Raw genomic sequence first — 15,000 nt, 5'->3', positions numbered from 1 at the left:
AAGTACCATGAAATAAAAAAATATTGCCACTATTCCATATTGATGTCCCAGAAAAAAAAGAAAAAAAATTTTTTTTCATTGTTTTAAAAAAACATGAATAGGCTCCAAATGGAAAATAAAGGAGAATACGTTGTTCAATAAGCATAAAGAAGCTTGTGTGTGCGTGTGTGCAGTACAAGCAGGTGGAGCAGTACATGTCCTTCCACAAGCTTCCCGCAGACGTGCGTCAAAAAATCCACGAGTACTATGAGCACCGCTTCCAAGGGAAGATGTTTGATGAGGAGAACATCCTGGGAGAGCTCAGTGAGCCGCTTAAAGAGGTACACGCACGCACGCACTCACGCACACACACACACACACACACACACACACACACACACACACACACACACACACACACACACACACACACACACACACACACACACTAAAAACACAAAGAGCCCCTCCGTTGTGATTTGGTTGACCCAGCAGAGGGAAAGTCAGGAGCAAGAGGCAGAGACATGAAAAAAAAAATGGATAGACAAGAAATGTTGTTCCACCGTGCGTGTGTGCAGGAGATCGTGAGCTTTAACTGCCGCAGCCTGGTGGCCAACATGCCGCTGTTCGCCAACGCCGACCCCAACTTTGTGACCGCCGTGCTCACCAAACTTCGCTTCGAAGTCTTCCAGCCGGCCGACTTCATCATCCGAGAGGGCACCGTCGGGAGGAAGATGTACTTCATCCAGCACGGCCGTGTCAGCGTGCTCACCCGTGGCAACAAGGAGACCAAACTGAGCGACGGCTCTTACTTCGGAGGTGACGTCTTCCCGGGAGGAAGATGTTTCTGTTTGCGTGCGTTTCTTGATCTTCCCATTTGCTTTTGTTCCCTTCCTTTCCCAGAAATCTGTTTGTTGACTCGAGGGCGGAGGACGGCCAGCGTGCGTGCAGACACATATTGCCGTCTGTACTCTCTCAGTGTGGACAGCTTTAATGAGGTTCTGGAGGAGCACCCCATGATGAGGCGGGCCTTCGAGACCGTCGCTGTCGACCGATTGGACCGCATAGGTAATTTCTGACTTTCCTGACTTTTTTTTTTCATGTTTTTTTTTTTTAATCTTAATCCAGCAATTATGGGCCGGCAATTTTCAAATTCTAAGGCACTATTGTGAGCCACGTCCTTTGAAGAAAGGTCAGAGCACATCTTTGAATGACGAGAGAAAAACGGAACGATGAAAAGCTGAACCCTACCAATTTAAAGGGCACTCACTAACCACAACCTTTGATGTATTTGGATTTGGAACACATTTTCTTGATGGAAATAATGTGCATAGAAATAACGGCTTCAGGGTTAAACTGTGATCATCATAAAAACTTTCCAGGAGGTCTTCAGTCTTAGTTTGCTGTTAGTCATGGCCTGCATACATTTTTACAGGTTTTTAGAGATCCATTTAATTCCATTTATGCTCAACACGACTTTATTTTCAAACAAAAAAGACAAAGAACAAACAGCCAGACGCGATCTGTGACGGCTCGCGACCACAACACAGGAAGGTCTGACGTGTCCGATTTGTTTTTTTTTGTTTTTTTCTTTTCTTTCCCCTCTTGGCCCAAAGATTAGTTCCTAGGACATTGACCAAAGTATGACAAGGTGAAATGCCCTTCACTCCCTGCCACCGTGCTCTCGCTCTCTTGGGCCTCCTGCGCGGACCTGCGCTTGTGTCCCACGGTCCTGCCTACCGACAAACGGTTTCCCTGCTGCCTGGACTCTTTTTGTTTTGTCCCGCCTCCCCTACGACCTGTGTTGTCAGATTAAGTTCTTGGCGGCAGCACGTGATGATCAGGGCAGGGTCTGGTCGGTGTCACACTTTTTGTGTGGCCACTCGCCCAGCCCGCCGGATTTACGAACTCGGTGCAGCACAAGTTGTTTGTCATGACTGCCTTACGCATTTATTGGAGAAAAATATTTGTTTGCGTTGTTCCCCGACAGGCAGGAAGAACTCTGTGCTGCTACGCAAGTCATCTCAAGGAGGTTCGCTCGGGGGCAGTATGGGCCGTGGCGGAGGTCGGGGTGGCGGAGGTCCGGGAGCAGGTGGCGGTGGCCTGACAGCGGGCAGTCTGGGCTCCTGCGACAGCATATTGGTCCAACAGATCGTCAAGCACGACAGCATGCCGGCCATGCAGGACGCCATCGCGGCAGCCGCGGCGGGAAGAAGCGGCGTCATCGGAGGAAGTGGCGCAATGTCCCCCAGGCCCCGCCCCGTCATCTGGGCGCCACTGGTCCATGCCCCGCTGCAAACGGCCGCCGCGACCAGCAACGTGGCCATCGCCCTCATGCAGCAGCAGCAGCACCAGCTCCAGCAGCTGCAGCAGCAGCAGCAAGCACTAGGGGGCACTTTCTTCCTGCCCTCGCCTCTGATCTCACCGTCACCCTCCTCAACGTTTCCGCTTTCGCCTCCTCGGGCTCCCGTTTTGCAACCCCTGCGCCCCTCGGTCAGCTCCCTCATCGGAATGATGGCAATGAGCGGGATGGGAGGTTTGTCCCCCAGAGCGTTCCCTGCCTCCCCCTCCACCATGGGCCCGCTCGGCGGCTTGACGTCCCCACCGGTGGCCAAAACTCCTCCCGCCGCAGCCTCCTCTGTGCCAGTCCAACAAGGAAGGACTCTTCACTACAACCTGCGCCTCCAGGCTGATTATCCGTCAGCACTTGGTGGAGCTCTTGGCACTCCAACCGGTGCAGGAGCGTCAACTCCATCCATACCCAAGATGCAGGGCAGCAATCCGTCTCCCGCCGGCGTTGGCCCGTTAGACAGCAGCACTTCCATGACGAACCAGCAAGGGGCAAAAGAAGCGCTGCTGCGCCACGGGGGCAACGGTTGTCAAGGCCTGCCCGCGTTAGGCAGACTCACCCAGGAAGCCAGGCTGCTGTCTGCATCACAGCCCACTCTGCCTCACCGCTCCTGGGCCGGATTACAGCCTCACCCCACTCTCCATCGGAAGGCGTCTGGCGGGAATTTGCTCGCAGCTCCTTTTCTGGCAGGGCAGTTAGCTCGAGGTGGCAGCGCAGGAATGCTAACCTCCAACCCTCCGATGCAGCCCGTTGCAAATCTTACATCCAACGCACAAATGCAACCGCCGATTCAGCCCGCCATGTACACACAATGTGCCCCTCACACGAACCCCCTGCCCATCTCCACATCTCCGCACATGACGTCTCCCGCTTCCTCTCCAAAGCAAACACCGCCATCTGCCGTACCTTCACCCGCACCCACACCCTCGTCGCCGACATCGGTGCCCTCGCAGACGCCCCGTCCAAAACCAAGTCTGAATGCACCTTCCCGCTCGTCCTCGCCGCCTCCCTGCTCCACACCTCCCATGACAGGAACCACCCCACTGTCACTCGTGTCAACGCCGCGTCCCAAACCAATCGCCACTCCTTCTCCCCGCTCTTCATCACCCTCGCCCTCGTCGACCCCTCCGCCATCGTCTGTTTCCACTCCAGTTCCACTGCCTCAAACGTTTGGACCCAAGTCGTCTCTGAGCTCTTCGCTCCCGTCGCCCGTGGTTGCCGTGTCCTCAGCCCCCCCGCAAGGTGCCCGGGTCAAGGCATCCAATACGCCGCCGACCGCGTCACCGTTGTCTGGTCCCAGCCCTGCACCAACCCCAATCCCTTCCCCAACTCTCACCCAGGTGGCGCGCACCCATCCGCCAACCACCACCCAAACCGCTACTCCAACGCTAACGTCGGTCTATTCACCAAATCCTACCCAGACACTCGCGCCGCCTTCACCGCCAACATCCAACCCTTCCCTGAGTAAATCCCCAAGTCCAACATCCTGTCTGCAGCCTTCTGTATTTAGTTCCGCCCGGACCCCCTCTTCCAGCCAGATCCCCAAACCTGCTTCACCCCTCCCCTCAAATCCTGGCCCAGTGAGCACGAGCTCCCCCACCAAAGTCCGGTTCACCGTTCACCCAGTAAAGCAAACCCATCCCGTGCTCACCCCGAGTACCACATCGGCGTTGAATCGTCCCGCAAAGTCAAACCCGGTCTCAACAAAGCCGCCCTCTTTGGCGACGACATCTCCGAGTGGCTCTGCCGCCGCATCCACTCACCCACCAAAACAAAACGCAGCCACCGCAGTCGCGTCGAGCCATCCCTCCAAACTCCATTCGCCTTTGCAGGCTTCCACCGTCCCATCAACACATACAACCACTCCGGCTAACAACACCTCCCCTAAGGTCGGGAAAAACGACCCCCAGCTGCCAGTGGCCAGAAAAGACTCAGAGGGACTGAGACACAAACTGCCTGCCAACATGTGAAAGCAAAAAAGAAGAGGACATCGGACATACAGACAGATATCAAGTCTCACGTGGACAGTTTCATGGTGTTTGCATTCATGCTAGGATGTGGTTGTCTTAGAACATGACGTGTTTGTGTGACTCAACCAGGCCATCCATCAAGGAAGAAGACATGCAACGTGTGTACGGGCGTACACTCAAAATGTGGGTCAGTGATGGTTGGGGCAAGCTCGGGGCAGGGATGCGGAAGCAAAGAACCAACAGTGGGTGGGGAATTTGCTCCATTTGCATTCCCTGGTGGATGAAAACAGCAATACATGTGAAATAGCTTCCAATACTGTGCACAAGTGTTTGGACACTTCCAGCGTTGATGTTTCGGTGATCTACAGTACAGCGACGTTACGATTGCTTGAATGTAAGCGCATTGTTTAATTGGAAATATTGAATGTATAAAAAAATGGACAAAACAGAAACCAAAAGAAAAACACACGGTGAACGATGCGATCATTTGACCAACCGACTGTTAGCAACTCTGACATCTGTTTTAGTAGACTTGTTTCGTTCTTGGATTTTTAGCAAGTAACTGTTTCGTTTTTGTTATTGAGATCAAATAGCGGTAAAGACGTCGACCTAATTCTGAGGTTCAGAGTTGGTTATCTTGGCTTTACATTTTTCTGCGGGTATTCCGGCTTCCAACCTGTCTCTGCGAGGGTGAATCGTTGTTTGGGCACACGTGCCGTGCCATTGGCTGGCGACCAGTGCACCTTGTCCGTCGCCCCTCCAAACGCATCTGAGACCCCAATAAGAACAAGCACTCGAGAAAATTGATATATGGACAAATTAAGGATTTAAAAAAACAAACAATAATAAAAAAGTCACAAATAATTCTACCCACCTCTGGCACTGACAACCCTTGCTAGGCCATTGCTCGGAGATAATTTTGCGTGGTCTCAAACCAGTGATTGTTAAAATGCGGTATGACGTGTTACACACGTGGTACGTGGGTTCCCTCTTGTGTTTCTGAGCAAATATGTTTTAACTGAATCTTTACGTAAGTTTTTCATTTTCTTACATTTCAGTGTCGTACTACTACGCAAACGTGAGCATAATGTGACAGTGGATAACAAAAAATATTCAATATACTTTTTAGGAAACCTCGATAAGCTGTATTTTAATGTTGGTCATTGTGGTGGTACTCGATGTAAAGAGTTTTGTCAACCACGGGTCAGAACCAAGAAATTTAAATGTGACCCAAGACTTATGCACAGTACTGTACGTCACTGTACTGAAACTATGAAGATATGAAAATGTGATTTGTGTGGAAAAGGAGCGAGCAAATGCGTACGGGCAATAGACACTGCTTCCTTTTGCCTCCCGTCTTCATCAAAGTGTAATAATAACAACGAAAAAGATCGCTACGCGTGAATAGCTAGGAGCAGTACACAAACATGAATTTTGTTTCGTCCCAAGTGTGTGTGTGCGTGTGTTTAGTTTTTTTTTCATATGCGGCAAACTTTTGAACTTCCCTCCAGGCAACTTGTGTCAATCGTAGTCTTTCACTGCATCTGCACTGTTCACTGTGGCTGACTTTGCTTTGGCTGCTTTGTAAATACGTGCCCGCTCGGCCGCCTTCCACTCTGGCTTTTCATGTCTGTCCGCGCAGCTTTCATGTGATTTCACAGCTCGGCAGGCAAACGCTTCCTTTTGACGCCGCTCACGGTTTCCTCGACACCCCGCCAGCCTCTTGTTCATCACGCGGGCGGCGGCCTCCTACTTGTTTTGCGGGCTCGCTTTCCCTCCCATTTCCACTCACGTTTGATGTTCTGTGTGGGTAGCAACAAGGATACCACGATGCCTAGACGAGATCTATATTTAAGGACCAAAATGGTTGATTTTCTATTTATCACAACTCTAGAGTAAAAAACAAACGAACAACAAAAAAGAGCAGTTCCATGTCAGAGTGGCGGGAGGAACAGATTGTCATGATGCTGTTGTATGTGTGACTCTATAATAAGAATAAAGCTGCTTTAGATATCATCCCGTGGAAGGTGTTGGGGCCATGTGCTTATTTGAGTATGTTTGTGCCTTGCTTTCCTTGCATGCATAATTAATGTGTCGGGACAACAATGGTTGCTGGCAGCGCCGGATTGGAAGTGACGGGACTGTGCTGACACGCCACCATTGCTTCCAATTTCAGGTAAAACAACACCAAACCATGGATGGATGATTTGACATAAATGCTATGCATGAAGTGAACTATTTGTACTACCCTTTCACATACAGCATGCTTAAAATGCCAAACTAAGCAAAAGTATCAGCACACGAAAACATGTATATCAGTGACTTTAAAGTAGGCCTCCTATGCAGTGCATGAAGTGTGAACTCATTTGTGGCGAAAACTACTGCCCCACACTTCTGCAAGGTGTCTTCAATACAGTGGTATCTCAACTCATGAAATTAATTGGTTCTGGAAGAAATGTCTGAACTAGAAAAATTTGTAAGTAGAGGCGTTTTCCACGTAAATGCCCTAATTGGCTCGGTCATAGCCAATAGCAGAGCATCTATGAGTATGTTGCGTTCAGGAAACTCGGAGCTGCAAGTTGCAGCCCATACTGTATTTTATTTTTTTTACCTTTCGTATCTTGAAATTTCTTTCGTAACAATAGGCAATATTTTCCTGTTGAGAGGTTTCGTAACTTGAAAATTTCGTATGAAGAGACATTCGTAAGTAGAGGAACCACTGTATTCAGTTTGTAATCATTTTAGGTTAACATTGGATCCACGTGAATTCACGTTGAACACACGAGGCGATTTGATGCCTTGTTCTCTGCTTTCGTTTGAGTTCTCTCTTTTATTGCAGCTCCACGGTGACCTTGTACTCGGGAGTTGATTTCCACGAGCAGCCGGATTCATTCAGCACCGCGTTGCCTCTTGTCGCCTTCATTTCCCAGTTAATCTCGGCGCCTCTCAGCAGGGCCGCCTCGCTTGTATCCAAGGTGGTTTTCTTGAATCTGTCCCATTTCGTCTCCACGTAAATGAATATCCTCCTTCACCAGTGAGCAGCGCACTTATTTAACCTGCCGCTCTCGAGGGCATGATGACTTTTTACAGTTGCCACATAAGAGGCATCGTGGTACGTTGGAGTTACGTTCAGTCGCTGTTTGATTTGGACCTGGTGAGTTTCACCACGCAAATTCATCACGCATAACACCAAACATGTCATGCAAGGACGTTTTATGGCATTAAAAGGCAAGTGCCGATCATGCTGGAAGCCTCGGTAGTGTGCTTTAAATGTCAGTCATCGCTAGATGGCGACAACGTTCTGCTCATTAGACCCACTTGCTGTCAGGTCCAGGATGTCTTGGTTTTCCTCCGACCCTACAAACGCCGTTTCGAACGGCGCACAAGACCCAGAAGGCGCATTCGGAAACCGACGTACTTTTTCGCTTCGCTTCTACGACATTCTTTGGAAATCACTGTCTTATGAACTATTTTTTTCAAACTGGCTCATGGGTGGCTCACGTGGTCCTTGGGGGCTACTGGGTTAGTTCCCGTAGGCATCATGGTGAAGGCACCTGTGCTTCTGTTCTGAGCTGCATCAATCATCTTGAAGTCTCTTTACAAAAGAATAATTAAACAATAACTTATAGAAATCAACTTTGCGTAGGTCTTAAACAAGACTTTGGCAAGTGTGTACACATTTGGCAGCACACGCGCAGAACAAGCAGAGATTTTGTGTGAAGGAGGGGGTGGTATAGAAAGTGGGCTAGTGGAGCTCACCACTTCCTGCACTCTAACTTTGGAACCCACCAAGGAAGAGAGAGACGAGAATTCAAACTTAGAGAGAAAAGCAGAGATTCCCACTCAAGACCACATCAAACCGACTCTCTATTGTCTGCATGAAACACAATGCAACATTTATTCCTCTAAATACATTCCTGTATGTGTCTTGTCTGAGATGAATGAGTCGCGTTTTTTTTTAACTATTGCTGTTCATACCACAGACGATATTAAAATTAATCTCACCACCCACAGAGTGTGAGTTTGTTTATTTTCGAGATGAAAGCGAAAACAATTTACCGGTAATACGAAAATCTAGGCAATAGCCAACATTTATGGATATATATATAATAATATATAATTGCTTATCCTACCATCCACAGCCAATGGGTTGAGTCTTGTCAAAAGTGCGCCCCAACATTCAAATACCACTAATATATTGATACTGGCACACAAGTCACTGCGTGAACATGAAACGAATATTTTTTTGCGGTTTAGTTGGTCAAGTGTTGTTTATTAATACAGTAACAGTAGCTACCACAGTTCAGCAACATAAAGGAGCTGCTTGTCCTCTAACTGGCAGACACTTAACATTTGACTTCTAATGTTCATTCAATTTCATCCAGAACCTTGTAAAATCTGATAAAATAGATTTTTTTCAGGTCATTTTGCTCAACATCCACCTGATGCTACAATCCCGCCCACCTGTCTTCTTCCCCTGCCTCCCATCGGGCCTGTTGGTCGGCCCGCCTCCCTCTTGCTTCCGCCTGCCCCAGGGTCCTGCCCACCACCGCCGGCGATCTCCTCTCCCACGCCACCGAAGCCAATCGGCGCTTGGCGGGGCGTTAAGTAGGCCAAGCCGCTTCCTGGTTCTCGGAAGGCGGAGCAGGAGGAGTTGGAGTGGGCCAGAGGAGGCAGTGTCACCGGCGAGTGGGTGGGGGCTTTGACCGGTGATGTGGACGCGACACCGTGTGACCAAAGTTGTGATCTGAAGCGAAGGCTGTGGACCTCGCGGGTGGATTATATTAATTTATTGAAGAACTTAAAAAACAAACAAACAACAAACAAAAACAAAAAAACAACACGAGGAAGAAGTTGGCATTTCGGGTCGACACGAACCAGGAAGTGAGCGGTGGGAGGCGACGAGTCACCGGACAGGTGACACACAGGTGAGTGCGAACATTTCAACTCAAACACCTTCCTTGTGTTTGAATTCATTTATTTGTAGAGATGTTCGTATATTGTACATACAGCACGTATATGTCCGCGCCTGTTTCACCTCCTCCTCCTTTAGCTTCAGAGCAGGGTCACGGGAGGACTCGCGAGCGACGTCACGGGTCCATTTACTATTCCACGGTAGTGGCCGTGTGCTCCGTTGCGTGATAGTTTGAAGCATAAATTTATCAACCAGGTGAGAAGTAGAGGGAGAGCCAGAGAAAAAAAAGAGCCAGCGGAGGGGTCGCGGAGTCCATTTGTGTGCCTGCTAATTATAGAAGACGTGGGCTGGTATCCAAAACCTAACCTGCTCCCCGCACGTCACCTGCCTGCCGTGCACACGCACGCAGGGGGGATTTAGCCACACTGCACGTAAGTGCGTGGTCTCGCCACCATCATCATCCTCATCACCATCCTCTTCATAACAAGGACGCACCCTGTGTTTTGTGTACTGGCGCATGCTTGAAGGGGTGGGGAGGCCTGACATGCCAGTGGGCTTGTGTGTGTGTCTGTGTGTTCACAGAGGTAGATGAGGCTGGCTCGCCCCTCTGACAGACCGGCCCAACAAGCTCAACTGGCTTAGGTTTGGTTTCCCCTGCAATGGGCACACACAAACGACTTGTGTGGTTGAGTCGAGAGACGCCCATGCAGGTGCGATACCACCTCACTTGACTTCCTCATGTCAGCTCAGGTCAAAATATTAGAAGTGGCTCTCTGGTGCGATGCAGCGCAGCTGCACACTGCTGTCAAGTGCAAATTATAACAAACTGAAGACTCTAAGGCAGGGCTCACCAACTAGTGGCATCCGAACATCCCGATTAAATCAGCGTATTTGCTCGACATTTTGTTTGTTTAGAGCAAGGTTTTGTCCACTTTTTCAGCTCGAAGTAACATGGCTCCTTCGAAGGACTCATCCTGGCCGTCAACATGCAGTACAATCTCATCTTTAGTATTTCTGGAGCTTAAAAGAGTGCAGAGGTCCCTTGGAAGTCCGTCTTTCTTTTTCCTGTGTGTGTGATCACCATGGCCGCCGCTGCCGCTGCCATGGCGGGAGGTGCACAGTCTAGTCCACACCGTCACGCCCATCCAACAGCAATCAGATGCCAATGGCCGCCCGGGATAATTGGACATCTGCTTCATCTCTACCTTCCGCTGTCCTGGCGCGACCTCTATGCTTGCCTGCTTCCTTCCATTACAACACTTCATCAACATCGTCATCATCATCATCATCATCATCATCATCATCATCATCATCATATGTGGAGTCAGAATCAGCTTGCACTTTTCGGCAGTGCGGCCTCCATCTCCTACTGCAGCCGAATGCGATTACAAATGGGCTAAATATAAAAACGCAGCTTCGAAAGGCTTGCGTTGACCCAACTGATAATATCTGTAATGATGTTACAGGATGTGGCTGGCTTTTTTTATTTTTTATTTTTTTATTTTATTTTTTTTTTTTAACTAGACGCAAACGCTCCACTTCTCCAATCCCTACATGACAAATGTGAGTTGTATCATGTGAGAGTGAGTGCACTATTGTACTCATTCAGCACATCCTTTATTTGAGGTCATGGCCTTTTTAGGCTCCTCAGACTCCCCCTTATGGGACTTAAAAGAGCTCAAGGTCATCATGGAAAATTCTCAAAGTGAATTTTATTTCTTCTCTCAGGTTGGAAGACATTAGCTGAGACAACCAAAGGGAGGGAGACGGAAAAGGAGCCATTCTCGCCGCTGTTTATGGACTGCAGGTAGGAATCATGCTCTTGTCAAGATGAAAGGCGGCTTATGATTAGTACTAATGTTGTTAATATTCATGTTGGGTGCGACACCCTCACAAAATGTCTTGTCATGTGAGGCTTGTTTGCATTCAGTCCACAGCAACTGGACTGACTTTTAGAGAAATGCTCTTTTAGTGTGTCACTTGTGCCTGAAAAGAAAGATGATGAACAGCAGCGTGTCTAACTTTGTGCATAGGTGAGCAAATGCTGATGTTAACTGTACATTCAGTACATTTAAAAAAATATATTGTAAAAAAAAAAGAAATGACTGTAGAATGAGTGCAATGTATTTTCATTTTTCGGGAATTTTTCATTATTTTGAATATGAAAAATGTTTATTTTTATTAATCAGTACCAGCCATTCTCAGCTCCTGCCTTATCCTACTACAAGAAAAAAAAAACAAAGAAGTACCCGGGATTGAATGCCTGGATTCTTTAAAGAAAAAACGTCCTTGGCAGTGAGTTAATATTGCTTCGTTAGTCAAGTGTGAATTGAATTATTCAATATAATGTAAAATTATTTTTATAATTGTAGTTGTAGTTATACTGATGAATTTTAATTAACAGCTAATCTTCTATGAAATTCCTATTCTGGATCACGATCTGGTACCAGGGCGTTTTATGACTTGAGATGTTTTGCGGTTGATGCTAAGATGTTACTCGAGTTGACATTTTGATGTCATTCATATTTTTTCAGTCTTGACTCCAACCAGGAGTTGGCTCACTCACACCGCACCTGTCCTCGGTTACACTGGCCCCGCCCTCCCCCGACTTGTTCATCCAATCACATTTACCGTCAGGACCTCACACTCAGTTGGAACTTGTAAAAGCAATTCATCTAAGACATTTCGTATTTGCACACCTTCAAACCGTGTCTAAGGAGCTCCTTCCTCTTTTTTATCGCCTTTATTTGATCTTATTTTGTTGTTCAGTTTTCATTTTCACTAGTCTTGGGACTTACTGGGCTGACCTGGGACCTCGGATATTGTAATTCATGACATACTATGTGGAAATATGTGTTGGTCCTACAATAAAAAAAAAGTCCTTGATTCCTTGAAAACTCAATTTTAAAAATATGCTACAATAATCACAATACCCCCACCTCCCACCCCCCCACCAAATAAGACTGAACCTCGGCCACCCATCTTGTTAGGGGTTGCTGAGCAGCAAATGTGTGATTTCACGCTGGGGATGAGCTGTGAAAAATCTCTCTTAGCCTTCTTTGTAGTTATGCTGGCCACACACAAATGCAGCCATTAAAGTGACGTGGCAATGCCATGCCAAGTAGGCGGGGCTTCTGTCATACGGGCAGGGCTGCCTGGAAAAAAAAAAAAAAAAACACCACGTCGGGCCTGCGGAGATGGACAAAGTGGTGGAGCGCTTGAATATTTCATAGGCAGCCTGGAAGTTAACTCCTGTGTGGTTTGAGCGCAGCACACGCTCTCAGCTTTTAAAAGACGCTCCAGGAATTGAGCCAAAAACTACACTTGTACTTTTATGAGTACGGTATGCTCAAGTTCAATGATCCCCGAGGTTTGATTGGCAGTTTAAAAAGCTTCACATTTAGCTAATACGGTATGTGATGTTGTCTTATTGCAAACAAGCATACAGCAGATAAAGGCGGACGTGTTTTCGTCAGTCGTCAGAGAAACGGGCATCCAGCAGTGACGGACTGAGAGTTTCGTCAGTATTTGACCCGCTTAGTGACGATTGAACTGACAGACAAAAATGCGTTTCCATCATTGCTTAGTCTGTTATTTTTTTGGAAGTTGCTCGTCGTTCGTCAGTCAAACGGATGTCCGTCAGTGACGGACTGACTGAATGCCCACGTCTCTCTTTTGACATAAATGGTCAGTGTAAAAAAGCTCAAAATTATATGAGCCAAAAGGAGCACAGCGCCATCTACGGTAGCGGAGGCCAACACGTTTTGGCCAATGTTTCGATTGAATCAATTGAATGAATCCATAAATCGTTTCAGCATTATTTATTCAAGGGAAAGGAGAATCTCTGACAGTTCTGAACTCTTGCTGCCTCGTAAATGTTGAACTAAGCAGATGAACGCGTCCTGCCGGATTTGTGCCAAAGCGTGGCTGAAGCTCAACCTCGCGTGGATGATGTCCTGTTCTTCTTTAGACAACAAACTCCATTTTGCCTCACTTGCTTCAAAATGTGATCGATTGACAATCGGTTCCCAAATAACAACCGAGTGAGGCGCGTGAAAGCATCTCGCTGAGTAAAAGTGTGTGTGAGTGTGTGTATGTGCTTCATGGTGTAACAAAGCATGTGATCCTGGCTCTGCTGGCGTGTGACTGGTGACTACCATGTGTCTGTGGCGTGGTGAAAGGTGGTTTCGAATGGAGGGGTTCCAGCAACACCCGAACATGCACGGGCGCACTTCGAAAAAGAACTCCCATTTCTCATCCTTTCGAGTTTCTCATCATGATGTTGCGTAAAAGGCGGACTTGAGCTCTTTGGCCGCAATCATTTCAATTGGTGGAAAAGTTTTCCCTCATCTTTTCGACTCATTCATTCCTGCTAAGTAAGCAAAGTCGGACGAATGATGCATTCTCAACAGGTGCTAGTTGTGTGTGTGTGTGTGTGTGTGTGTGTGTGTGTGTGTGTGTGTGTGTGTGTGGTCAGTCCACTGTGCTACAGTTGAGTCTTGCCCCCACTCGACATGTGTCAATAGAGGAAGTTGTGCGTGTGCCATTTCCTCATTTTTAGTCACGGGGCGCCGCGACCGCCTCGGAGGTCCCTCCCGCGCTCCCGAGCGCGGCGCACTCCTGTGACTCCTCTGCGGCTTGTGATTCAACTCTTCGAGTAAGACAGACCGACGCTTCTGAGCCGGCGCTTATCATAACGGCGTTAGCTTCAGGGAAAGTGAGAAGACAGAAACACCCAGGCGCGATGAGCAAGACACCCCCCACAGTTGAAAGTGACCCCCCCCACCCCCCACTTGAGGTCACATGTGGAAGGGGAACTCCACCGAGCCGCATTTGGTCCTCTTTCGGAGGAAGAAAAACCCCCATTAAGTGCCTCCGTTCATTGTGCTTATAAGGGGGTGAGAAATATCGGTATGACAATGAACGACACGGTCTTACTGTACAATGTTAGCGTGCTTCCTTCAAATATTTATATTGTTGTAGTCCAAGATCGCATTTGATGGGCATTTGGACATTTCAGCGTGACGTGAAATATGAATATTCTCCTTCATGCAGTGTCAGCAACATCCCGCCGACTAGTGAAAACTCGTTATCGTGATACGTTGCGTTGGCTCACTTCATTAGCGCGTGAGAAGCTGCAAAGTGTCACAACCGGGAATGGGCGTTGTCATCGTTGAATGGATGTTTGTTGAATGGGTTCATGAAATCTTTCAACGCCAGCCATTTTCGAAGAAGAGAGCCTCTCGCGTGAAAGCCAATTTGGAGCATTCTGACTGATCTTTTAAGGCTCACAGGAAATTGTTTTATGTACAACACACAGAAGCTCATCACATGCAAAAAGTTCGTTTTTCAGTAATCCACAGTAAAACATCCAAAACACCTATTTTGGAGCCCTCGAAAATGCAGAAAACTAGCGTTTTGTGAAAAAGATATATTTCATACCCCAACTGTGACTTTGATGCTAAGAATCTTTGCTTGAGTGACACCTCGTCAGAACTATCTAGAATCTTCTATTAGGTACCAACAACAACACTAATGCGCTTTTGATGGCAAAATAATGAATTTACAATGAATCACCAATGTAACACTCATACATTGGTGATTTATTGTATCACACTTGCATCTCAAATATCCTTTCCCCATTGAAATGGATGGAAATTCCATTAATGTGTTCCAAATACAAAGTAAACACGTTTGGAATGAAAAATATCATGATAGCTTTATATTTTATTAAAAAAAAAAAAAAAAAAAAAAACCTAACAGTCATGAAAAAAACAAAAAAAAAA

At 47.5% G+C, this 15,000-nt stretch overlaps 2 protein-coding genes across 2 annotated transcripts in view; both read left to right on the top strand.

Moving 5' to 3' along the window:
- The window catches only part of LOC109522800 (potassium/sodium hyperpolarization-activated cyclic nucleotide-gated channel 2), a 21,859-nt gene extending 16,732 nt beyond the window's left edge, over nt 1–5,127 (top strand). The window contains exons 6-9 of the mRNA XM_019881612.1: nt 174–320; nt 558–798; nt 883–1,047; nt 1,970–5,127. Of these exons, the coding sequence (XP_019737171.1) occupies nt 174–320; nt 558–798; nt 883–1,047; nt 1,970–4,299 (2,883 nt within the window). The 3' untranslated portion in view covers nt 4,300–5,127. The remainder of the gene's footprint in view (nt 1–173; nt 321–557; nt 799–882; nt 1,048–1,969) is intronic.
- A 3,753-nt stretch (nt 5,128–8,880) lies between these two features.
- Nucleotides 8,881–15,000, top strand: part of zbtb7b (zinc finger and BTB domain containing 7B) — a 29,890-nt gene continuing 23,770 nt past the window's right edge. Inside the window, exons 1-2 of the mRNA XM_019881586.1 lie at nt 8,881–9,227; nt 10,943–11,021. The gene's annotated coding sequence lies outside the window, so the exon portion shown is untranslated. The remainder of the gene's footprint in view (nt 9,228–10,942; nt 11,022–15,000) is intronic.

The sequence above is a fragment of the Hippocampus comes genome, unplaced genomic scaffold (genome assembly GCF_001891065.2).
Source record: "Hippocampus comes isolate QL1 unplaced genomic scaffold, H_comes_QL1_v1.1 scaffold227, whole genome shotgun sequence".
Lineage (NCBI taxonomy): Eukaryota > Metazoa > Chordata > Actinopteri > Syngnathiformes > Syngnathidae > Hippocampus > Hippocampus comes.
The sequence above is the reverse complement of the archived record's forward strand: the minus strand, read 5'-3'. Positions and strand labels throughout refer to the sequence as shown.